This window comes from Euprymna scolopes, chromosome 29 (genome assembly GCF_053919585.1).
Source record: "Euprymna scolopes isolate OS-2025 chromosome 29, ASM5391958v1, whole genome shotgun sequence".
Taxonomy (NCBI): domain Eukaryota; kingdom Metazoa; phylum Mollusca; class Cephalopoda; order Sepiida; family Sepiolidae; genus Euprymna; species Euprymna scolopes.
In genome coordinates, this window is record NC_136510.1 from 12,720,602 (window position 1) to 12,746,923 (window position 26,322).

General features: G+C 33.2%; 1 protein-coding gene across 5 annotated transcripts in view; it reads left to right on the forward strand.

Moving 5' to 3' along the window:
• Nucleotides 1-26,322, forward strand: part of LOC145252481 (bifunctional 3'-phosphoadenosine 5'-phosphosulfate synthase-like) — a 357,476-nt gene that overhangs the window by 315,895 nt on the left and 15,259 nt on the right. For 4 of the 5 annotated variants that reach the window (XM_080111908.1, XM_080111910.1, XM_080111911.1 and 1 more), the window contains exons 6-8: nt 3,014-3,125; nt 22,527-22,732; nt 22,902-23,033. In XM_080111908.1, the coding sequence (XP_079968034.1) occupies nt 3,014-3,125; nt 22,527-22,732; nt 22,902-23,033 (450 nt within the window). Of the gene's footprint in view, nt 1-3,013; nt 3,141-21,617; nt 21,661-22,526; nt 22,733-22,901; nt 23,034-26,322 lie in introns of all 5 variants that reach the window. The other variant, XM_080111907.1, reaches the window with a different exon arrangement.

Consider the following 26,322-nt stretch of genomic DNA (forward strand, 5'->3'; position numbering starts at 1 on the left):
GCCTTAATTTAAACCTACGTCACTTCCGGTTTAGTGGTGGTCGTAACAACTTTTTTCACGCTCTTTTCTTCCTTTGCGGTACGGGTTCGAGTCTGTGTTCCTACTACCACTTTTTTTCTCAACACACGTCTCCAAACACCTGGGCAACGCCGGGCACCCAGAGAATAATTCTTGACATCGGATGGGCTTTAACTATTCTGTTCCTAAAACTGTTTTCTTATTTTGTATACCATAATTGTTTATGAAAATTTTCAAGTGGCATAAACGATGACCAAATGCAAATAAAGTTTGCTTTAAAAGAAAAACAAATCTCGTCTCACAATTTTCAATTAATTACAAGGAAAAAAAAAAATATTTAGAAAAATCTACTCTTGCAATATACGTCAACCCCAAGTGTATTTTTACATTTTGCAAAATATGTAGACATTACATGTGGGAAGGGAGTGCAATCATTTGAACATTAAAAAAAACAAAAAACAAAAAACAAACATTGAATCTTTAATTAAATATCGACTTTTAAAAAAAAATTGAAATCAGGAACTTATAACAATTGGTATTTGTATCAAAATCAGAAAATTTTGGACTCGTCCCATCATAATAATTAAGGAAAACATACAAACGAATATGTAGATATTTGCATGAAGTAACTGGAATGTAAGGGAGACAACTTCCTAAAAAGAAAACCCAGGGTGAATAACTTGTACCAAAATGTAATTGTTGCCAGAAAAAAACCCCCAAAAAAACCCGGGGTGAATAACTTGTACCAAAATGTAATTGTCGCCAGAACCCCCCCCCCAAAAAAAAAACTAGACATATATATATATATATATATATATATATATATATATTTATATATATACTAGCAAAAGTACCCGTCGTTGACTGGGTTCAAAAACAGCCTACAGAAAATGGACTCTGATTTATGAAAGTACTAGCGGGGGTACCTGGTGTTGCCCGGGTTTTTGTAGGTGTGTGTGTGGTGTTAAATAAAAAAGAACCGGGGGTGAGGGTAGGATCGAACCCGAAGCCCTGAGGCGAAGTTTGAAAATAAAATCGGCCAGCCAGAATGAGTTACTGAAAGATGTTTGAATTTATTTAAGAACCAAATTGACAGGTATGCGCCTGGAAGTCGTTGAGCGTTACAACGACGACGTAGGTTTGTTTGTTATAAGTGAAGTAAAAAAAAAACTTAAGCGAGGGGGAAAAAAACACAAAAAAACTAACGTAAGGCAAACAAACGATGAAAACAGAAAAACATGTGAAAAATGGCTTAAATAAGCCTATTTCGATATCAAAATTTAAAAAATCGGTGGGTACCCGGGTGTTTTTTGTGTGTGTGGTCGGGGGTGGATAAGCGAAGTAAAAAAAAAAACGAACGTTACGTGAAAAATGGCTTAAATAACACTGGTTCAATATTTAAATTTAAAAAATCGAAAAAAAAAAAAGAAGACATCTCACACCATGATTCGAACCCAAAATGTTTAGATAATGACCCAACGCGCTAATCAACTGACCTAGCGAGAGTTATATGAAATTTGTTCAGTTTTCAACTATTTAAAGTAAATCAGGTCATGACGTCATCTGACGCATGCGTAGAACCGCTCGTCGTCACGAGAAGACCGTTTTTTGTTGAATTTGGGGGTATCAAAACCAAAGCAAAATATGATGAAAGTAAAAATAAAATAGATAAACCCCATAATTTATTATACCATACCTGTTCACACTGAAACACTTATCACAATATTCTGTGGATCTATATTAAAAAACCTTGTTAAACTTTGTGACATATTTCCATTCTATGGAGGTCGGGTGTAAACGAATACCCATAATTTTATTATACCATATTTCTTAAAACTGAAACATAATTATCAAAGTATACTTACGCAGATAGATATGAAAAATCTTTATTAAAGTTTGTGCCGATTTCCATTCTATGGAGGCCAGGCGCGAACACAGACCCCACAATTTTATTATACCATCCCTATTTAAGTTAAAACGTACTTATCAAAGTATTATGTACATCTATATCAAAAACACTTGTAAACGTTTTTTTTTTTGTTTTTTTTTTTCCGACACTTTGTGGACCAGGCGTGAACGCAGACCCCACAATTTTAATAAACCATCGTTCTGCCAAATCAAACATACCCATTCCTGTGTCTCGATACATTTATCATATGTAATCAGATTTTTAAAATAGTCAACCATATAGGAGCTTATTCATGGCCAGACACCCACACACAGACATTCAGCTTTATATATATATATATATATATATATATATATATATATATATATATATATATATATATATATATATATACACACACACACACACACGCACACCTATAGTAGCAATTACTAATGAGATGATTCTAATGTTTTTAGTTTTTGTTTTCTTACAATTACTGGAATATTTTAAACAAAAATTACAATTTTTACATTTTTGTTTTTGTACTTGTACAGCTTAAGACATTTAAAGATGAAAATGTCAAAAAAGGTTATATTATACATATGCGTTTTGGACTGAAGATCTAAAATAAAATAAAAAATTCACTTAATTTGATCAAGTAGTTTTTTTGTTTGTTTTTTTTTTTTTTTTTTGTAACAGTGGAAAAATACATTTTTATGACAGTGCGTTGAAAGTAGTTATCTTTGAATTTTTTTAACACGCCACGGGGAGATAACTCAGTTTAAAGTGCCAACACTCCCTCCCCATCTTTATTACTAGCTTTTCTTCCTAAAAATCGAACCTTTTGCTCAGTATCATAGCAAATTGTTTTTTCGCTGTAAAAATAAAACTACTTGATGAAATGCAGTGAATTTTCTTTACGGAGGTTTTCATTCCATAACGGATACATAAAATATCACCTTTTTTTTTTTTTTTTTTTTTTTTTTTTTTTAATGTCTTGATTAAACTGTACAAGTACCCTTTTTTTGTTTGAAGTAGTTAAAAAATTTATTTTCTTACAATTCTTAGTAAAATAGTTTCCTCTCTTGTTTTTATTTTCTTTAGCTTGATCTTCAATGGGTCCAAGTGTTAAGCGAAGGCTGGGCGAGTCCCCTGCGAGGCTTCATGCGAGAAAAAGAATATCTCCAGAGTCAGCATTTTAACTGTCTCCTTGACGGTAAGTCACTCCTACGTCTAGCTCTAAAATGAAAGACTTGTAATCCAATCTGTTGCTGAAGCTGCTGGAGAAATGATTGGATCTATCATTTCGATTTATTTATTTATTTTTTTTTTTTTAAACAAAGGAGTCACCACTTATGAAGGCCTGGAGGCCACTCGAGTATAAGGGTTAATAAGTGTACAGTAGTATGCCATCCTAAGCTTTGTCAGACTGAATGATGTCATTCACTGATTCAATCATTTTAGGAGACCTCACTTCTCTAGGTCTCCCAGACCTGTCTTCATCTTCAACACTGCTCCAACCTTCTTAAAACAATTTAGCTCACTTGTAGACATTTTCTTTTTTCAGCTGAAACATGTGGCTCCATACATGGTTGACATTCCTCAATAAATTTCAACTGGTTTGCATCCTTCAGCAACCAAAAACTTGATAACTAACCGATGTTGAATTTTGCAGCTGGCTTCTTGGTCGGCCATCTTTGTTAATCAGCAAAACTGTCGGTTTTTCTTGAATTTGCAAAGGATTTGCAAAGGAAGTTAAATCTATGTGAAAAAAAGTAAAGCAAAATAAAATTTTTAAAAAAGATGAACTGAAATTTGCATTACAAGTCCTTATACCAAAAAGAAAATGCTGATTTAAAATGCCCCTGCCAGGGAGTGCCAATATGTCTGCCCGGCCATTTTTATGCGAACCAGAAGTCTCCTTCTTGGAGACCTCACTATCGGAGAGAAATAAATACCTTCTGGTACTATTCTCTCCTTATATATGTTGTATATGCTGTAAGATAAGATTTATCTTTGTAATGATTTTTAATACTTGGTTTTCATAAACAAGTGTCTGGTATTATGGATTTTATTGTGTTCTTTTCCCCAGCTGTTCAATTATGTGGAGTCATTTTATGAGAAGGATATTGAAAAACGAATCTGTTTTCATATCTTTTGATAGCAATAGATAATGTAGGAAGCTTTACACTTATCACGTAAAACAGAGTTGTCGTCTTTGTTACATGCCAGCATGTGTAGCAGCTTTTAGAAATTGCATTACAAACTAACCTATCTCTGACCAGGTCTTTATTCATCTGAAGTCCATCCTTATTGCTTTTTTCTGTTAACTGAACCTATTACCTCAACTGTACTATATCTACTCATCAAAGCACTTTTTTTTTTTTTTGTAACCTATTTTACAATGTGACCATACCATCAAAGTATCCTGCTCTGCACACATCTCCCTATATCGTCCAGAATAAATTTTCCTTTTGGCTAATCAGTCTTTAAGATTATTATAACACATCCACTGTATGAAATCGATGGAAAGGTAAAAAAAAAAAAACTTATCCTTTACTAGTAGTTGCATTTTTATTCATATAAAATGTCTCGATCAGTGAAGTTAAAAAAAAATATAAAAAGGAAAAAAAAAAAACAAATTTGAATATAAACAAAGGAAAAAAAATGGAAGAAAACGTCTCATTATGGAAATAGATTAAAGACATTGGTGGTGGGAGTCTGACTTGCTATTTGTTTTGTCAATGCTTCTAAATTCTTTAAATGGATTGGACCCGTTGTTTTTTGGGTTTTTTTTTTTTTTTTTTTTTTTTTTTACTTAACTTTAATGTGCATAGAAATATACCAGGGATGTTCCAAAATTAATGCCTCCTATTTTTTATTTCACCCAACTGGATCAAAAGGGAGTTGCAGATTGCATTGCTATGATGTCCGAACTTTCGCATTCATGACTTGAAAGTTTCATCACTTTGTTGCAGATATTGATGGTGTGAGCCTGAAAAATATCGAAAAATTGGCCAAAAACGTAAATTTTTTCACTCCGAAATCGACAATTTTCGACGAGGGGGGGGGGGCAACAAAAACCGTCCTCATGACAACGACCGGTTCTACGCATGCATCAGATGACGTCATGATCTGATGTAGTTTAAATAGTTGAAGAAGTGACTAAATTTCATGTACGTCGTGTTAGCTCTGTTGGTTAACACGTTGGGTCATTATCTAAACGTTTTGGGTTCGAATCGTGGTGTGAGATGTCTTTTTTTCTTTTTTTTTTTATTTTTTTTTTTTTTTTTCGATTTTTTAAATTTAAATAATGTAACCAGTGTTATTTAAGCCATTTTTTAACATAACGTTCGTTTTTCTTTTTTTTTTTTTTTTCTTTGCTTATTCTTAGGTTTTCATTAACACCCCCACCCCCGACTACACACACTCAAAAAACCCGGGTACCCACCGATTTTTTTTTTTTTTTTTTTTTTTTTTTTAATTTTAATATCGAAACAGGTTTATTTAAGCCATTTTTCACATGTTTTGTTTTAACGTTCGTTTTTCTGTTTTCTTTTTGTTTTTTCGATTTTTGCATTACGTTAGTTTTTTTCTCGATGTTTTGATTGCCCCCCACCCCCGGTACCCCCGCTTTGTTTTCTTTTTTTACTTCGCTTATTCTTAGGTTTTCATTAACCCCCCCCCCCGCGCTAAGCAGGGATTTTTAACGTTCGTTTTTCTTAGGTTTTCATTAACATCCCCACCTCCTCGCGACCACACACACCGAAAAACACCCGGGCAATAGATTTTCATGAGATTGGTATCATTTTAAAGTTCCAACCTTCGCTCGACAAATATCGAAAAATTGGCCAAAAACATTAATTTCTACACCCGAAAATCATCAGTTTTCTACAGGGAGGGGTCAGCAAAAACCGTCCTCTCATGACAAGTTCGCTTCTACAAATGACGTCGGAACATGATTTACTTTAAATATTAAAAAAAAAAAAACACAATTTCGTCGACGTCGTCTTAGCTCAGTTGCTTAGAGCGCAGCCTCATTATTTAAAGGTTTTGGGTTCGAATCGTGGTGTAAGATGTCTTTTTTGTTTTTTAATTTTAATATTGAAACAGGGTTATTTAAGCCATTTTACACGTTTTTTTGGGGGGGGGGGTCAGATTTTTTAACGAAGTTTTAACGTTTGTTTTCTGTTCCGTGTTTTCTTTTATTTTTCCGATTTTTACATTTAACATCGTTCGTTTGCCTTACGTTAGTTTTTTTGGGGTGTTTTTTTAAGTTTTAACATTTTAATATTTAAAAATATTTACTTCGCTTATTATGTTTTGATTACCGCCCCGCCTGAGCACACGCACCTCTAAACACCCGGGCAACGCCGGGTAATCCCCGCTAGTCTATAATATAAATCTCACCTGTCTGTTTAAATATATGTTTGTATGTCTGCTTAAAATTTATGACAAAGGTGACGGATTTTCACGAGATCGGTATTGTTTAGAAGCTCGACCATTTGGACAACAAATATTGAAAAATTGGCTAAAAACATTAATTCCTTCACCCTCAACTGGGCACTTTTCTACAAAGCGGGGGTCACTTTTTTTCGCAGATATTTTCGAAAGTCATCCCCGCTTTTCGATTGACTAGCCTTGATTTAAACCTTCGCCATAATGGACGCAACAGCAAAGACGTCACTCCCCCCCCCTCCAATGTTTTCTTCCTTAGCGGTACAGGTTCCAGCCTGCCTGGCTGCTACCACTTTTTTTTTTTTTTTGCTCAACACACACGTCCAAACACCCGCGCAACACTGGGCACATAGGCTAGTTCAATATATAAGGGAGATTTTTTCAGTGTAAAAAAAAAAAAAAAAAAAAAAAAAAAAAAAAAAAAAGTGAGCATTAACTTCATGGACCGCTGATTCTTCTTCTTCTTCTTCACTAGAGAGCCTATAGGCTTTCACTCCATGGACTGCCGTTTGAACTCTAGCTCAAAGTGCTAAACTCATGTCTCATCACATATTCCCACCTTCTTCAGAAACTTATCACCATCCTTTTCACAGGAGAGACTGCTGGGATAACTCTGACAACTCGACCATCCTCCATTTGTGCTCTGCAGTAAGCATCTTTTGATACTCACCGACAGCTGACCTTTGAGTAGCCATGGTCATCATGGACAATTTTCTGTGCTGACCTAATAATCTCAAAATACTTGCAGTGTCATCGACTGTTCTTCTGTCAGACTGAATGAGGTCATTCACCGATTCGATCATCTCAGGAGACCGTTCTTCTCTAGGTCTCCCAGGCCTGTTTTCATCCCCAACACTGTTTCGTCGTTCCTTAAACAATTTAGCTTACTTGTAAACATTTTCTTTAAGCTGAAGCATGTGACACCATACACAGTTGACATTCCTCGACAACCTTCAACTGATTTGCATCCTTCAGCAACGAAAAACTTGATAACTGACCGATGTTCAATTGTGGAGCATGCTTCTTGATCGGTCATCTTTGTTAATTGGCAAAACTGTTCAAGTTTTTCTTGAATCTGCAAAAGAAATTAAATCTGTGAAAAAGTAAAGCAAAAAAAAATACAAATTTAAGTTTACCTTTTTTTTTTCTTTTTTTTCTTTTATTAGAAATCCTTATACTCCCCAAAAAAATCATCTTATTTATTGAATAATTCTTGTATTTCCTTTATGCTTATTTAAGTATGTGTGTGTATGCTCAGAGAGAGAGAGAGGAATTAACTGGACAAAGATGAAAGAATGAACTGAGAGGGATAGAAGTTATAGTTACATTTTTTGCTCCAGAAATTTCTTTTTCCAGTTTGATAAATATGTGTATTATCATTTCTAATATCTTTCTATATTATTTTTTACTTCAGTCTTTTGTCAACTGTAAAGTAAAAGGGCAGTTTGATTTTTTTTTTTGTACATTTTAAAAAAATAGATGGTTATAGTCAGTTAACATACTTCATAATTTCCGGCATGGCTGCTACTAGAAGCGATGACAAGACAAATCAGTTCCTTCATTTGTATTATTTTTCAGTATTTCTATTGTGAATCGATTTATTGAAAAAAAAAAAAAAAAATGTAAGAAAAGACATTATTGAAAAAAATGTTATTTTATTTGAATTTATATAGTATGTTTGACAGTATAAAAAATAAAATTATTGAAATCAAAATAAGTAATTTATAGGCGTGGGAAAAAAAAAAGCGAAAAAAAATTATTTGCCTTGGGACCACTTCCGGTAGTACTATGCCGGAAATAAGGAAGTACTTTAGCCGACTACAACCAAATAAATTAAAAAGAACCTGTTTTTTACTTGTTTTTATTATTTTATTATTCATCTTTTTATTTTTAATTTATTTTCTTATTTATAGGTGGCAATGGTAAGTAATAGTCATCTACCAATCCTATAAATGCATGGGTTCTTTAACTTCATAATCTTTTCTTTTCTAATATCTTATTTATTATAAAGATCAGTTTCCATTATAAACATTAAATATTTCTTCATGGATTGGGCTTTTTTTGCGTCATCTTTGATTAAACAAAATGAATTTTTCTATTAAAATATGAATGAAGAACTAGTTTGCATACCTGTGTTTGGTAGGCTTTTCATACATATCTTTTCTGCACATCAACATGTATAGGAAAAAAAAAAAAAAAAACTTGAAAACATAATAAAAAAAATCAATTAGAATTTCTTATCAATAAATAATACAAGTTTGTATTCGTTCTGTAATTGATGTTGTCGATTCCCATCTTAGTTTCTACAACTTAGTATCTGGTTCCTAGAAAAGTATTTGAAACTTTGTGGAAAGAAGTATGCTAAGTATTTGCCTGAGAGAGTAACTATGATGAATGTATTGTACTAATCGGATTATTCCAACCACTGTTCTTGTATTGGATGTTATTCTCATAACGTTTCGCTTAATGCAACCTCCGACCTCTTTCAGATGTATCTTGTTGAAACGTGAAATAAGTTAGTATGACTGAGAACAATGGTCTGAATATGTATTTGGATATTTTGGACAACTGTTTTCATCTTGAGTGTTATTTTCATACCGTTTCGATCGATATATCCTCTGGCCTTCTTCAGGTGCATCTTGTCAAACTCTAGGATCTGCACGGATTTCGAACGGAATTCTTTATTTGATCCATGTAGGTAGCATGCTCTTGTTCTACCGGCCAAGACTGGGTAGAAGTTTTAAGTAATTCATTTATTTTTGTATCACCCATCCACACTGAGGATTGAGCCTTCAACCTCCAGAGGAGTGTCAGTTAGAATTGAATTTTATGTAGTATTTTACCTGTTACATTACACGTCCCTGAATAATACAAATTATCAGTTTTTATTTAAAAAAGATTCAGAAATGTATTTACATGTTTTTTTTATTTTTATATGTCTGTGCGTTTGTCACTTAGTTTTAAAAAAAATAAAAAATAAAAAAAAATGCATTTATGTAATTTTTTTTTTATCTTTTGATACTTATTTATAATTACACTTAATAAAAGAATACAGAAAAATCTTTATAATGTATGTACTCGTCACAGGATGAAGATATCATATTACAAAAATCACGTAAATTGATCAAATAGTTTTTTTTTTTTTTTGTATTATATAGAAAATCGTTTTTTTATGATTTTTAGCAATTTTAATAGTAAATTGTATTCGATGCAAGGATGATTTTGATCTCTATAGTTCGGATGAAGTTGTCTTTCTCTTTTAAAATATAAAACCCGGTTGCTCTAAAATAGTGTACCCCCTTCATAATAAAACTTAATTTTCTAATTAACAAAAAAGAAAAAAAAAAATACTTGATCAATTTACATGATTTTTTTTTTTTTTTTTTTTTTTTTAATGGTATTTTTGTTCCATGACGGATATGTACACGATAAAGATTTGTCTATATTTTCTGTTTTTTAAGCATAATTCTGAATAAGCACCTAACTTGTCTAATAAAGCATTTATCCAGTTAAGAAAAATCTTTTAGGCTTGCATCCGATTCGAACTCTGGTATACACATTAAAATAAACTGCCTTAATGTGCACTGTCTATTCCTTTAATGTCAACCAATCACGTGTTTCGATTTTGTGTACGAACAGGCAAACTTCAAAAAATGATGACTTTGTTCTCTTCATCGCTGTTTTCCCCTATATGTGCGGCCGTTGATTTGCATTGTTGGATCGTCCTGTGCCTTTGATCTTCTATTAATTCAAAGGAGACTTGTTGGTGATTTAAAGGTTTTATTGGAGAGAAAACATTCTTTCACGGGGAGAGACTAACAATTAATCCTTTATAAAAGATAGTCTAAAATTAATTTCTTTCTATTTTGGTTACTTAATTAAAAATTGGTTGACAAAGAAACGGATCTTGAGGAAATTTCTTGGGTTTCTGCATTGTTAGCATGTGTTGTCTATTGATTTCCCAGATGCAAAACAGCTTCAACTGTGTTGAACACGTGACTTAATTTCCATCTAACAATTCGATACCTGCTTCCCATACTTTCTCTAGAGAGCTAGCCATTGACTTTTTATCATCTCACTTACATAGAGTTCATCTCCATTTACCAACAGGCCGCCCCGACATGCACATAATGAAATGCTCAGGAAATCCATAATAGCTGACTTAATCTTTATCTATTGGCATAAGGCCCCAACATATAACAAATGAATTACACATCTGAACTGGGTACTGTTCATAATGAGAAAGAGAGAAGTCTTATTTATATTTCTGGTATGACATCACTGAAGAGTTCTAATAAAGAGAGATAACTTATAACTATCACAGTGTGTATTTGTTAAATGTAGTTATTTTAACCCAAAGTGGTGTTTGAGTGTCATCTGTGTCTTAAATAGGATCATTCCTTCATCTATATAATTATAAAACTCAAATGACCTTGTAACAATGTATGTAACCCACTTTCCGGTTTACGATATCCGGTTATGCATGTGCGCATGACCTGCGCACTGAAATGTTAACGTTATTATTTCGAAATTATTATTTAACATGGGAAGAGTGGGGTTTAAAATAGCTTAAACGTAATATAGAAATGAACGATGTAAAAAAAAAAAAAAAAAAAAAAAAAACAACAGACAATATTAACTATTGTTTATTTGGATAATTTAAATGCAAAAAAAAAAAAAAGAACAATTGGGACACTGAAATAATAACGTTATTATTTCGAAATTACTATTTAACATGGGAAGAGTGGCGTTTAAATACAGGAATGAACGATGTAAAAAAAAAAAGCAAAAAAAAAAGCAGATATATCAAAATTTGAATTTAACTATAATAAGTATTATGGTATCTGTTCAGTGCACATTTACCTATAAGTATGGCCAACCATTTATAATTCAGTAACTGTAAATTTTTTTTTCTCAAAAATAATCAATTATAATAAACAGAACGACTCGTAGAAATCTATCTATATTCTTTTTTCATTTTAATATACTTTCATAGAAATGTTTCTGTTATGTAAAAAAAAAAAAAAAAATAAAAATATTTTCTTTACGTCACAAGTGTCACGCTCATACATGAATTCCATAGCTAATATAACATACTGACCCAACGGGTCACGAGTAGTCTGGTATGACATAAAATAAGTCTATGGCAGAATATGCATATATTTGCATCGTGAATAACAAATGCAAACCCAATGAATAAATATTTTAAGCTATTAACTTGAAGCATCAAATTTTTTTTACCAAAATGGCTGGATTCAGCATAAAATAATCTGATAAAGGTTGATATGCCATAAAACGAAATAATTGTATTTATTTAGGACAGAATTGACAAATCTCTATAGAAAATAAGGAATTGTGGAGAAAAAATATTTACCAAAGACAAGCGTCAACATAAAAACAAATTGTTTATGGCTTGTGCTAGGTGTAGGCAGCCTCCAATTTTTATTTCAGGTGTCGACCATTTACAAAAGTTATTTTACCAAAGAGGTCCACTGTCCTCCATTTACGGAGGTCTGTTTTACCAAAGATTTTCACTCTCAACCATTAACAAAGAGGTCTTTTACAAAAGAGGCTTTTTACAAATCATTTAGAAAAGGACTGTTAATAGGTTAGAGATGGTTTGATATAGGTTATTTAGGAGAGTTCCAATGTCCGTCATTTAAAAGCAGCAACTCTTGACCTTTTAGAAGGGACTTAGTGTCAGTTGATCTTGTAGAGAAAATTGTGGCTTACCATTAAAGTGTCCATGTATCATTTGGAATCAAGCTGTCGGGGGGGGGGAAGAAAAAATTAAGCTAAGCTGTCTTGCAAAGTGACACAAAATCTTGTGGCTCATGTGCAAAATCTCGCTGTTTCACTGCATAAAAGGAGGTCGCGGGGAGAATAAACGCACGGTTACGAGAATCCTTGGAGACTGTTGTTGCGTGTTGCAGAGTCACTTTGTTGTCTTGCCTTTTCTTTTTTTTTTTTTTTTTTTTTTTTTTGTATTACAGATATAAACCGCCCCCCCCCCCAAAAAAAAACAAAACAAAAAAAAAAAACTGAGACACAGGGTAATTGGAAAGTTATGTCCAATACTTGAAATTTCTAACTCAAATATAATTCTTAGAAGAAATGAATGAGGGGGTTGTGAGGCTTATTTCTTACATGAACAATATATTGACGATGGGAAAAAGATAGCTATTGCATTAGTGATACATGGAGATTCTAAACTCCTTCATAGTATTAATCACTATTTATCTGTGAATCTATCCGTTTCCTTAACTATAATCTTCAAGTGGGTTTTTTAGCCTTGATAAATGTTGACTCGTTAGTAGTGTTGGGACGGTTAAGTGGAATTGGGAATAAAAAAATCCAAACTTTTGGGGGTATTGGAATCGGGGAGAAAAATTTGTGCTTATTTTCCAATGGCAAAAACGTTTCCTTGTCTGTTTTTATTAGACTTTTTAAAATTGAAATATGTATGAAATATTTTTTTTTTTTCTTCGCCGTAAGTTGAAGAAAAGAAAAATCAATGAAGAATCTGCGTGCTGTTGTCTGCAGTGTTTTTTGAAATGCTGGAAGGATGATTTGAAATTCAGGGTAGTGTTTTCCGCGTTAGAAGCATTGATTGAATTTTAAATTGAAATACATATGAAATACATTTGAAAGTCGATGGCGAGGAAAAAATATGTAAAATTGTGACAAAGAAGTGTAACTCCGAAATATACTAATTTTAAACAAGTAAATATTTATTATCATAATATTGCATTGTAATTTGGCTTTCAAATGTATTTCATACGTATTTCAATTTAAAATTCAAATTCAATCCATGCTTCTAACATGGAAAATACTACCCTGAATTTAAAATCTTCTACTGTTGGTACTAATGATAAAATAAATATTTATTGATTTTAAACTACCAGCAAAACTAAAATCGATAGATCATCCCCCAAAAGTGTATTTTTATGTTTGCGAAAAATATGTACATATTTAACATGCATTTTTATGGTAATAAGGAAAAATAACAAATTTATAGTTTAAATATTTAGAGATTTATAAAGGATCAGAATCGGGAATTGTATTGGAATCGTCCCATCACTACTCATTAGTAAAAAAAAAAAAAAAAAAAAGTTCCTTGTGAAATAAGATGGTGCTGTTTCCTAGCATCTTGAAAAGCTAGTGTCGAATGCTGGGACCCATATAGAATTCTACATAAAATTTCATAGTATACGCTTTCTTATGTTTTTTTCTTGTAAGAATCATGTTTCTGTAAAAATATTACAAGCACTTAATAAAAGGGAATTAGTTTTAGAACAGATCTCACTGTAGCTTATGTATAATGAACTTGTCGCTTATTAGAAAACCTTTTTGCTATAGCAATAACCAGAAATTTAGAAGATAAAAGAATGTTTTTGGCATAAAAGAATGTTTTGAAGATCTCTATCTATATAAAAGCCAAGTACGTCCAAGGATGGAATACTGTTGCCATATCTGGGCAGGAGCTGCTAAAAACAGCCTATCCTGCCTTGACAGAGTACAAAATAGACTTCGTGACTTAGTGGGGGATGCCCTTTTCTCTACCCTGCAACCTCTCTCCCACAGAAGAGACGTTGCAAGCCTATCATTGTTTTATCGTTATTTTCATGGCAGGTGCTCGTCTGAACTCCAATCTCTGGTCCCCCCTCGCCAATCTTTCACGAAAAACACCCATCTAGCTGAATCCACTGTGAAAAATTTCCCCCACTCTTTATCTGTGCCTAAATCAAAACGTGGATTCCATGAACAAAGCTTCTTTCTTAGAACTGCATGCCTGTGGAACTGTTCCGTCTGCCTGCTTCCCACCAGACTACAACTTGGATGTCTTCAAGTCCAACATTAACAAATTCCTAATGAACCGCCCCCTTAAGTAAACACTTCATCAAATCTCCACACTAACGTAATGTACTTGCAATAACCCTTATCCCTGAGTGGCTTCCAGGCCTTGATAAGTGGTGATCACTGTGTAAAAAAAAAAAAAAAAAAAAAAAGAAAGATATTTCTCAAATTGTGCATGCTGTAATATTGGTATTCTTGCGGATGTGGCAATTTTCAATGTTTCCAATCTGACTTCCTGACCCTAAAATGCACCAAACATTTTTTTTTTCTTTCATTTGTACAAAACTCAATCCTGTTCTACAAAATAAAAAAACAAATTTTCCTCTAAAAAAAATTTGATATTCTGTAAAAAAAAGAAAAAAAAAAACTCCATGAATAAATATTTGAAAATATACAGACCTTGAATCATGAATTTTTTTCCAAAGTTACTGCATTCAGCATTGAATAACCTAAAAAGGGGTTAATATATATATATGAACATGTCTGTGTACATTTTCCACCGCAATAACTCTGTCAATTTTCAGTCTACAGGCGCGAAATTTGATATACATGGTATTGAGATTTGGGAAAATCTTTGTAATTCATTTTCGGCCAGAAATTTGGCTGTTGAGGAGTCAAAGTTCAACGATTTAACCTTTGAGAACTCTACCAAACTCCTCCAACGATTTTGGGTCTAAACACTTGAAATTTTAGATATAAGTTCCTTGCACATGGATCTAACTTAATAATTTGATTTGAACCCAAAACAAATGTTCAGGGGTCATAATAGGGGTCAAAGTTTAAAAAGATTTGACCTCTGCAGTCTCTACCAAATTACTCAATTTCTAGTCTAAACATTTGAAATTTTACATAAAGGGTATTCAGAGATAGGGCAAGCTTTTTAATTGGTTTGGGTCGAAAATTTTTAGTTACCAATATATAAATATATGTATGTTTGCATGTCTGCCTAAAACTTTTGACAGAGGCGCCTGATTTTACTAAGATCCGTATCATTTTGAAGTTTGACTTTTTAGACGACAAATGTCGAAAAATTGGCTAAAAACATTAATATCTTCACCTTCAACTGTGCACTTTTCTACAGGGGTGGGGGTGGGGTCACTTTTTTCGCCGATATTTTTGAAAGCCATCCTCTCCTTTCGATTATCTATCCTTAATTTAAACATGCGTCACTTCCGGTTTGGCGGTGGTCGTAACAGCAAAGACGTCGGGGTTTTTTTTTTCCGTTCTTTTCCTCCTTTGCGGTACGGGTTCAAGCCTGCCTTCCTACTAGCACTTTTTTATTTTTTTTTTTTGCTCAATATACACATCCAAACAACCGGGCAACGCCGGGCTGAAAAGCTAGTATGCCATTTAAAGCAAAACAACCAAACCAAACATGATGAATAAATGTTTGAAAATATAAAGAACTTGAAACATAAAAACTTTTTCCAAAATTACTGCATTCTGCATTAAATAACCCCAAAAGGGGTCGATATGCCATAAAACAAAACTGCCGATCCATGTTTCGAATATGTCTTATGTGTTAGCTTTCAAGTTTTGGGAAATAACAATCTTCGCTCTTTAATATTTCCTTTATTCATGTCTAATAATAGAGCAGTATGTGTGTAATGTTTAAAGTTTGCTTTTTTTTCTGTTTAAGAAATAAAAAACAAGCATATCTTTTTTAATCTTTTAATTTTCATTGAAATAATTTGCTAAATATCAGCTTTTGCTGAATGTTACATAAAAAGGCATTTTTATTGATTTTTTGTTATCCAATCATTTTTTAAAATAGATTAAAAAGACTTATTTTCTTTTCTTTTTTTTTTCTTATTTAAAGGTGACAATGGTAAGTCGTGTACCAATAATCCTATAAATGCATGGGTTCTTTGACTTCCCAATTTTTCCCTTTTAATATTTAATTTATGCAAAGGATCATTTCTTGGTTTCCATTATTAATGTTAAATATTCCTTCATGGATTGCTCTTTCCCTGCGTCATCTTTGATGAAACAAAATGAATTTCTTTTCTATTAAAATACTTAAGAACTAGTTACCATATCTGTCTTTGATAGGTCTTCTGCACATTAGTATATATCTAAAAAAAACAAAAAACAAAAAAAAAAAAACTTTTCCTCATTAAAACTTTTGTAAATATTTCTGAGTATCGGGTTTTTGTCTACACCATCTTTTATTAAACAAAATCAATTTCTTTTCTATTAAAATACTTATGAAGAACTAGTTACCATACCTGTCTTTGATAGGTCTTCTGCACATTAGTATATATCTAAAAAAAAAAACAAAAAAAAAACTTTTCCTCATTAAAACTTTTGTAAATATTTTTGAGTATCGGATTTTTGTCTACACCATCTTTTATTTAACAAAATCAGTTTCTTTTCTATTAAAATACTTGCATATAACTAGAGTGATAACACGTGTGCTCCCACGCGGCAACAATTGATGAGCCCAACGTTGTGAGTCGTGGATTTCTTTTCTCTCAGTTTCTCTTCTGGTTAGGGCTATCGTTTCTCACATCGGCAATTGCTAAGGGGTGCGCAGTGACAAAAAACTCTGACACATTCTGTAAATATCAGTTGCACTCTGGAAATTACGATCTACATTTTGCCGAGGCAGTATTTGTGTGGTGTAGCCACGTGATAGTTCTTTCATCAGCCAGAAACAACTCATAACACAAAATTTGTTTGTTATAAAAAAAATATATTTTATTATTTGCCTTGTGTGTGTGTGTGTACTCAAACTGTAGACGGAGAGTATGGGCAGGAGAAGGCGGATGGAACAGCGAATTCATCTAACGGCGCTTTCTGACTGACTTTCCTGGTCTCCAACTAACTATCTCAGATCAAATTCGATTGACTACCAAGCTCCGACTCCAAATCTGACTGTCCAAAAATATCCCATGTGCGTTTCTATTTATATCAGGGTGTATATGTGTGGGGGTGGTAACCCTGTTTACAGGCCAAGCACTCAAAACGCATTGACCCACTTTCTAGCAGAGCAGGTGCTTCGGCAATGGAAATCAATGAGATTGATATGTCACCGACTCCTAGACCTCTCTGCACTTACCCAACACGAGTAAGTTGTGTTCTAATTAGCACCACGTTAACTGCGTTACTGACACACATTTGTCCATTGATGTCAGGTCATCTTGATCTCTTGATCTGATCAAAGTCATGACCAGTGGCCAAATCGCAACTGTCCTTAACTCATAAATATCATCAACCATTGCAAACTCTAGATTGTCCGTAAACTGTTGCAAAACTCCTTGCCACTTCTAAAACTTCTCAAATGCACTCGTGATGTTAGGCTGTGTAAGGTGTTAACTTTGGTCAAAATTGCTCATTCCTTCTTTGATCAGATTATTTCGATTATCAATACTTAAAGACATTCTGATATAAAACCTATCTAAGAACACTGTCAGTCACATAAAGTACCTTCTGTGAAATTTCAAAAACTAGCCCAGCCGTTTTTGAATCTATATAAATGAACTCACAAAGTTCCTTTTATCTAATAGTAGAAATATAGTCACATAATTGAAGGATTCAAGCTTGTGATGCAAATTGCATCATTTCCAACCTCCTGGCACCGGAGATTCTCATCCATGAAAATTGCTTCTTTGATGAAATCACCTTCAACTTTTGATTTGAAGCTTGGAATCCCATCATGCCATGCAAATTCTTTTGGTGGTTGACAATAAATTTTCATTAAGTACCTTTTTTTTTTTTTCTACAAACAAATGTCCGTCAATTTATGAGGTTCCGTAGCTCTAAAATATGACTAATCCCTTGTTTCTATTATCACCACACATTGATTAACAATCCTATATTAGATTTCTTTTGTGTTCCTTGGCACACCGGTCCCCATTAAATCACCAAAGTTAAGTATTGTTGAACCTGGTCAGTACTAAAATGGGTGACCATTTGGGAATACCAGGCGCTGTATGTGCTCTTCGCTTATCTCTGCATTGCTCCCAATAATCCTGAACATTTCCTTGCCCCTAGAATCAAGCAGTGTTGACTCTAGAAAGGTTAGGGATGAAGTAACCCTTGCTTCACAATTCAGCATGTGTCAACCATCATCTCTCCAGGATGATCAAATGGTCCTCGGCATTCTGACGGACAAACATTTGTTTGTAGCAAAGAAGGTACTTGGTGAAAACTTATTGTCAACCACCAAAAGAAGGGATTCAAAGCTTCGAATCAAAAGTTGAAGCTGATGTCACCAAAGAAGCAATTTTCATGGGTGAGCATCTTCGGTGCCAAGATGTTAGAAAGTATGTAATTTGCAATTTACATTTGGATTTTTATATGATGTGACTTTATTGCAACCAGCTATGGACAAATAGCTCCACTGTCTTGGCAAAGGCTCAGGGAGTAAATCCTGACAAAAATTTGGTTTGGAATCCCGATAGGCGAATGGTGAAGTATTGCAACACTTTTCTGGCAACTCCTGCAGCGTCGCTGGCTCCAACCATATTGGTTTGTCGTTCCATATGACTTTGTCTGCAACACTGAAAGAGGGACCCTGGTAACTGGGCAATCCTAGGTCTCCTTATCACCTGTCCAGGCCTGCATCTAAAGAAATAAATCCAGCTTTGCCTATATAGCCGCTGCAATGCACCAGACTAGATGCAGAACACCATTGTCTCATAAGACAGAACGTTATCATCATCATCTTGCAACAGTTAAGAGAAATAACTAGAAATTGAAAACTTAAAATGCATGTTGACTTGGTTAACTTCTGTGGTTAGAAAGGTAATTGGTCTTGCCGTTAATCTGCTCTTTTTCTTCAAGTGTCGTTTCTAACTCTAAGACATGTGCTATGGTCATCTTAATTCTTCCTGTCATATCCATATTGTTGTTGGTTGTGGAAATGCTAATTCTCAATATTTTCTGTTCATGTTATCTTTTTTTTCACTTTTAGAAAAAATAGCAATCCTCAATATTTAAAAAATTTTCTCTTTTGAAGTACAGGATGATCTCCACCCCTCTCCACCACCACCACCCAAAAAATTGCCACCCATGGAATCGTTAATAAAATTGACAGTCTTTTCTGAAAATTCAACTATATTTTGTACGAATAAACTTTTGACTTATCTACCAAATTCCAGTCATACGTATCCATTCAATAATAGACATGCTTGGATACTTTGTGCAAAATTGCCAAGAACTCTGAAGTCCTAGGTGTAACCATAAAACACATTCAGTAGTGAAGCCTCATTTGGTGAACGTGGAGTTGTTCCTGAGTTACCATTTCATCCAGGTCCACTTTTTACCAGAATGGTAATACCTCCTAGATCATCTGGTGCTATCAGATCAGGCCAGTCTGAAGATACTGGCTTCCTGACCCTAAAATACACCAAACATTGTTGTTTATTTGTCCGTTCCCCTTTCCAATGCAAATTCAAACATAAAAAAAAAAAGTTTAATGGTATATCAACCCTATTAAACAACTTGCCACAAACTTTCACAAGAAGCACTCGTCAAGCTACAACCACTATTAACAATTTCCCCTACTCTCTATCTGTACCTAAATCTAAATGCAGATTACAAAGTTTCTTTTCTAGAACTGTCTACCTGTGGAACACTGTTCCACTGGTCTACTTCCAGCCAATTGCAATAAGGTAACCTTTAAGTCCAATGTAAAAAGTTCTTGTTGAGGCTTCTCTTTAAATCAAATTCTATCCAATCTACACCATTAACGATTACTACACAAAACAATCAAACCAAACAACATGAATAAATATTTGAAAATATAAAATGCTTAAAGCAAAGTCATGGGTTTTTTTTTCTCTAAAATTACTGGATTCAGCATTAGCTGAAAAGGGTAGAAATGTCATAAAACAACCAAACCAAACAACATGAATAAATATTTGAAGATATAACGAACTTGAAGAATAAAATTTTTTTCAAACGTATTGGATTCGGTATCAATTTATCTCAAAAGGGTTGATATGCCGTTAATCTAAAACAACCTAATCAAAAACTCTGACACCATCCTCTCTTGGCGCTGCCTTAATTTTGGCTATGATGGTCCTCATAGGTATTGCTTGGGGATTGTATTGATAGATTATCAGGTTATAGTCAAGATTGTATGCTCTTTTTGACTTCCGGTTTCTGATGTTCATTTGGCTGAATAATTAGACATAAAGTGAAGAAGAAAGCCATTCTTAACATAAGGAAAGAGAGTGGATTTCACGTTATCTCGGAGAAACAATCATTAATCAAAAGGAACCATATCTAGCTTGTTACCATCGTCTTGGTTATAACTGATTATCTGAGATAAATCATAGATGAAACTTGGAAGGCGTTTATGGTCAGATGATTGAAGTCCATTCAATATCACACCTCCTACTAATGAGACGATCACTAAAGTGTCCTTTCATATCAATAAACAGTGAAAAAACAACAGCTGTTAGATATTCTCGACTAAAACTAGTTGAACAAGTCGGTCGGAAAGTGAATTTTAGAAAAGACTAGCAGATGTATCCGACATTGTTCGGTATTAAGTGTAATGTTGAATTCCTTTAAAAAAAATGAAGTAAAAAAAAAAAAAAAAAAAAAAAACAAAGGAAAAAAACTTAGACATGTGCATGCGAGTATTATGTTTTTATAAACCGTTCGATTCTTGTAAGTAAAAAAAAAAAAAAAAAAAAAAACAAAGGAAAAAAACTTAGACATGTGCATGCGAGTATTATGTTTTTATAAACCGTTCGATTCTTGTAAGTAAAAAAAAAAAAAAAAAAAAAAAAAAAATACTCGAGCTGAGATCAAAACCTAAAGACAGCGAGTCAAATACGATAACTGTTGGGCCAGCTTGACTCTATCTTTTAAAAATGTTTTCAAACCTACTTATTCTTCATAAGGAAGCTGCGCATTCATGAAACAGTTAACAAACAGGTAAAAATCTGATGACCCCCCCCCCAAGTCAATTTTTTTAAATTGTGACCCCTTAACAGCCCTTATTTTCCTAATAAAAACGGATTAAAGGTTTCCACATGTCTGAATACCCTATATACCAAATTTCAAGTCCATAGATTAAAAATTCGTTTGGTATATACGTTGAGAATTATCCACACATAAATTCTCACTTTTTATAGATATATAGATTACGTGAGTGGCATTTTGGGGGGCGGGGGGCGGGGAGGGGGGTACTCTGTTAGCTTTTAACACTGGGGAGATAGTAATCCTTGACCCCCCCCCCCCCCCAATATTTCTTGCGTTCAGGCTACTCTTCAGATTTGAAAGGTTTTCCTCGTTTTCTTTCTTTCATAAAATCGGTTGATTTTCTGGTTTCTCGATTCTATTGTCTTTCACTTTATAGAAATTGTCATTTAAAAATGATTGTTGATTTGTTCACGTGTACGTGTTTATTTCTCGGTTGTTTCCCGATCAACAGGCTCAGCTAATGGTGCCGCTAAAAAAACAAGTTTGCAAGTTAAGTATTTTGATTTAATTATCGGGCTGAGGTGTCTTTCTTTTCTGAACAAGTCTTTGAGACTTTTTGGTTATTATGACTATAGGTATGCGTTGGCAGCAAGACTCAGTAACGATGATGTTAAGGTTATGCTTCATATGATTCCGCTTGTTTGATGGAAATTTTGAACTTAGTTAAAAAAAAAAAAAAAAAAAAAAAAAAATGCTATTTTTGAATTTATTTCGTATTTCTCATCCACCCCCTCTTATCAACGCTGTGGAATTGAGTCTCAAATCTCTACTTCGGTTTCGAAATTTTTTTTATGCTCTGACTATTTCTAACTCTTATCTAAGATATTTTTTTTTTTCACTAGTAAATTGAGATATATATAATTTTCAGAATGTGAGAGAGAATCTATAATTAAATAATATATAGAATAAAATTAAATATATGATCCACAGCCAGACAACGCCGCAGCTCACAAAGTATGAAAGCTGAAGTATCCCAAATGAGGGCAAAACTTGAGTCTTGGACTTTAGGTTTGTTGGCTTTCATGGCTTTGTGAGCTACAACGTTGTCTGGCTGTGGAAATAATTATGTATATTAGTTTTAAAATGGTGTTGCTGTTTTTGTCTTTTTCGAGCTAGCTGAGAGCTGACATGCAGAGAAACATAATTTTTGTTTGTTTGTTTATTGTCAACGTATGCAATTAATATGGCTTTCAATAATAAAAAATATGAATTTCTGAAACTTTTCCAATAAACTAAAACATCATTTTTTTTTTTTTTTTTTAATAATTTTTTTAACGATTTTTGTTTTGCATTATAGGATTTCAAAGAACGTCTCTAGCTTTGACTACTGCTTAATAGATTGTACTATGTCTGTTTACAGGTAGTGTAATTAACCAGTCAGTTCCCATAGTTTTACCTGTGAACACTGAAGACAAGGAGAGGTTGGCAAATGAGAAAGAATTTGTTTTGTGTTACGAAGGACGAAATGTGGCCATTATTAAAAATCCAGAATTTTACAAACACAACAAAGAAGAAAGATGTTCCCGGCAGTTTGGTATTTCAAATCCAGGCCATCCTTACATCAAGGTAAACATGTGACCCTTATCTAGTTTAGTTGAAGTATTAAATTTTCAGTTTATGGATTTTTTTTAAGTTTCCTTTTTTTTGTCTTAAAAAAAAAAAAAATCCAAACTAAAACTAATAAAACTCAACAATTTTTTTTTATAAATTTATCTCTACATTTCTAATTTCCCAGATGATTTATGACAGCGGCGATTGGTTGGTGGGTGGCGATTTGGAGGTGTTTGAACGAATCACTTGGAATGATGGTCTAGATAAATATCGTCTCACCCCTAAAGAATTACGAGAGAGATTTAAAGAACTCAAGGTAAGTGTGATAGTATACTTAGAATTTTTTTTTTTTTTTTTTTTTTTTTTTTTTACAAAAAAAATGTCCATTTTTTTTTATTTTTTTTTTATTTTTATTTTTAAAAAAATTTTTTTTTTATTTCTTCTGGCCTCAAACTCATTAACGCATGTGAATGAGATTCTCGTCTCGTCATATTCTCCTTAATCTTATTCACAAGCAACTAGTTTCTCACTCCTGGACAAGGTTCAAAAGAAAATTGTCAACCTGATAGGTCTTGAACTATCATCCAAGCTTCAACCTCTGTCCCATCGACGATATGTTGCACCCTTCTGCCTTTTACAAGTATTTTAATGATGGATGCTCCGAACTACAAGCCCTTGTACCACCTCGGCATAAATACTTCCGACAAACCCAACAAGTCCCACCCCTACACAACATAACATTCCGCACTACTTGTTTCAAACTAAATAAACATTTAAAAATAAGTTAACATAAAAAAAATTATCCAGGTAGGTAGAAGAGTAACTTATCTTGCCTTTATTTGTTATACAACCAGCAAAGTCCCACCCCTACACAGTAGAGATCCCTAGATGTAAGAAAGCCTTCTATTCTAATAGTTTCTTCCCTCAGAACTCCTAGACTTTGGAACTCCCTTCCGGGTCCTTGCTTTCCGATTTCTACTGACATGCAGAAGTTCATGTATAATGTGAACAGACATCTTGCTGCTCAACTCCCTACATAGTATCCCTGCAACTTATGTCCCTGATAATAGCCCTCTACATCAAAGTAGCACTGTACCTTGTTTGGGGTGAAAATGTAATTAAAAAAAAAAAAAAAAAGGGATCATATACAACCACTTTAAATTTTTTAAACTCTGATACATAGAAATATTAGTGTTGGGACGCTTGATTGGAATCGGAAAGTTTGCGTTTATTTTCCAATGCCAAAAATGATTCTTTTAACTGTCGTTTTTATTTGATTTTGTTTGAAGCAAAATCCTCCACTACTTGTACTAATGATAAAATATTTATCGATTTTAAATTACCAGTAAAACTAAAATCTATAGACAATCCCGCGTCCCCACAAATGTATTTTTACGGTTGAGAAAATATCTGAATATTCAACTTTCTTTTTTTTTTTTTTTTTTTTTTATTATTCTTTTTTTTTCTTTTTTTTTCTTTTTTTTCTTTTCTTTCTTTTTTTTTTCTTTTTTTTTCTTTTCTTTCTTTTTTTTTCTTTTTTTTTCTTTTTTTTCTTTTTCTTTTTTTTCTTTTCTTTTTTTTTCTTTTTTTTCTTTTTTTTCTTTTTTTTCTTTTTTCTTTTTTTTCTTTTTTCTTTTCTTTTCTTTTTTTTTCTTTTCTTTTTTTTTTCTTTTTTTTTTTTTTTTTTTCTTTTTTTTCTTTTTTTTTTTTTTTTACGGTAATCGGGGGGACCCCCCCCCCCAAACTATAGGGTTAAATATTTAGAGATTTATAATGAATAGGGAATTGTATCAATATATACATATTAGTGATGGAACGATTCCAATATTTTCCTCAATTCAGAAACAATTACTGACGTCATAGCAAATTCCCGATTCTGATAAAATTAGATTCCGATTTTTATAAATCTCTAAATATTTAACTTTAAAATTGATATTTTGCCCAGATTACCATAAAACCACATTTTAAATAGGCATATGCTTTCTCAAACATAAAAACACATTTGTAGGGGGGGGGGGCTATAGATTTTAGCTTTACTGGTAGTTCAAAATTAATAAATACTTATTTTATTATTACTACCAGCAGTGAAAGATGTTTTTGACAAAATCCACCCCCCCAAAAAAAAATTAAAGGAATCGTTTTTAGCATCAGAAACTAGGCACAAATTTTTCTGATTCAGATGCCTCAAAAGGTTGCGTTTTTTTTTTTCTGATTAATCACCCAACACTTATACGCAGAAACTGGCTTGCTGTGCCAAAGTCGTGTGATGTTTGACCTCATTAAATTAACGCACCTGTCATTTAACTGTTTTAATCGTTAAATTAAAACAGTTTTCACTTCCTTTTCCGTCGTGACCAAGTAGGTAAGATGTCAGTTTTTTTTCCCCCTTTCGTTTCCACCTTCACGTCAAGGCTTCGGGGTCGAGCCTACCTTCCTACCAAAACTTTTTTTCTTTTACACCTCCAAAACACCCAGGCAATGCCAGGCATCCCCGCTAGTATCGTCAAACCCAAATCTAAACTGACGTGATATTGTAAAAACACAGACGAAATTTGAATGACGTCATCATTATTTTTTTATTTATTTTTTTGCAAATTAATCCACCAGACAAATTATTCCTCCTAATATATAATATTCAATAAAGGATTGATTCTATAATACATACATACGCAATCTGCATAAATTAAAATATCATGTTGAAGCGCATTGTATGACCAGACAATGCCAAGCATCAAGCTAGTGTTTGTATGTGTATATGTGTATGTATGTATGTATGTGTATGTATATATAATATAATATATATATGTTACATGAAAAAGGCTTGTCCCCTTTTTCATGTAAGTAAAAATAAAGAGAATTAGTAAATGAAAATAAAATCAGAAAACGGGAATCGAACCCTGGAGATAAGTTTTAAGGAACAATAGGTTTTAAATGGAATGTCCAGTAAATTGTTGATTCTGATACAATATTTAATAAATACAAATTTGGTTGGAAACTATGTACATTGTTAAGTAGAATGAATAATAAAGAATGGGTTATATGAATTAGATAAGTAGGTTAAATTAGATTTGAGCTTTGAAGAAGACGGACGTTTTCCGTGGTCTCCCCCTCTTAACTGGGGAGGGGGGAGACGAACGCTGACGTGTGTGAAGAAGAACCACACAAGCAGATTTCACTTTACACCTGCTGCAGGACCTCTGGTGAAAGTAAAATAAAAAAATATAAAACACATTCATCGTCTTAAGTAGAATGAATAATAAAATATGGGTTATATGAATTAGATAAGTAGGTTAAATTCCTTTTGTAAAACAACAAAGGAAAATGGGAAATCAGAATGTTTCAAAAACGTGCAAATCGCGCATGTTGATGACACGTGAATTATGGTCACGTTGGCCAGACATACATGTGATTTCTCAATATAGGAAAGAGTTCGAAATTAGTTGGAGGGAGTCGGAGAGTAAGAGAGGGTCAGACGAGTGTCCGACCAGAGGCGCAGAGAGGTTCAGACCGAATGTTTGCACCGTCTGGAAGCGAGAGGGTTTTAGAAGATGTAAAAAAGAAACTTTGAATTCCTGGATGCAAAGCCATTGACCGGTCAATTGGAA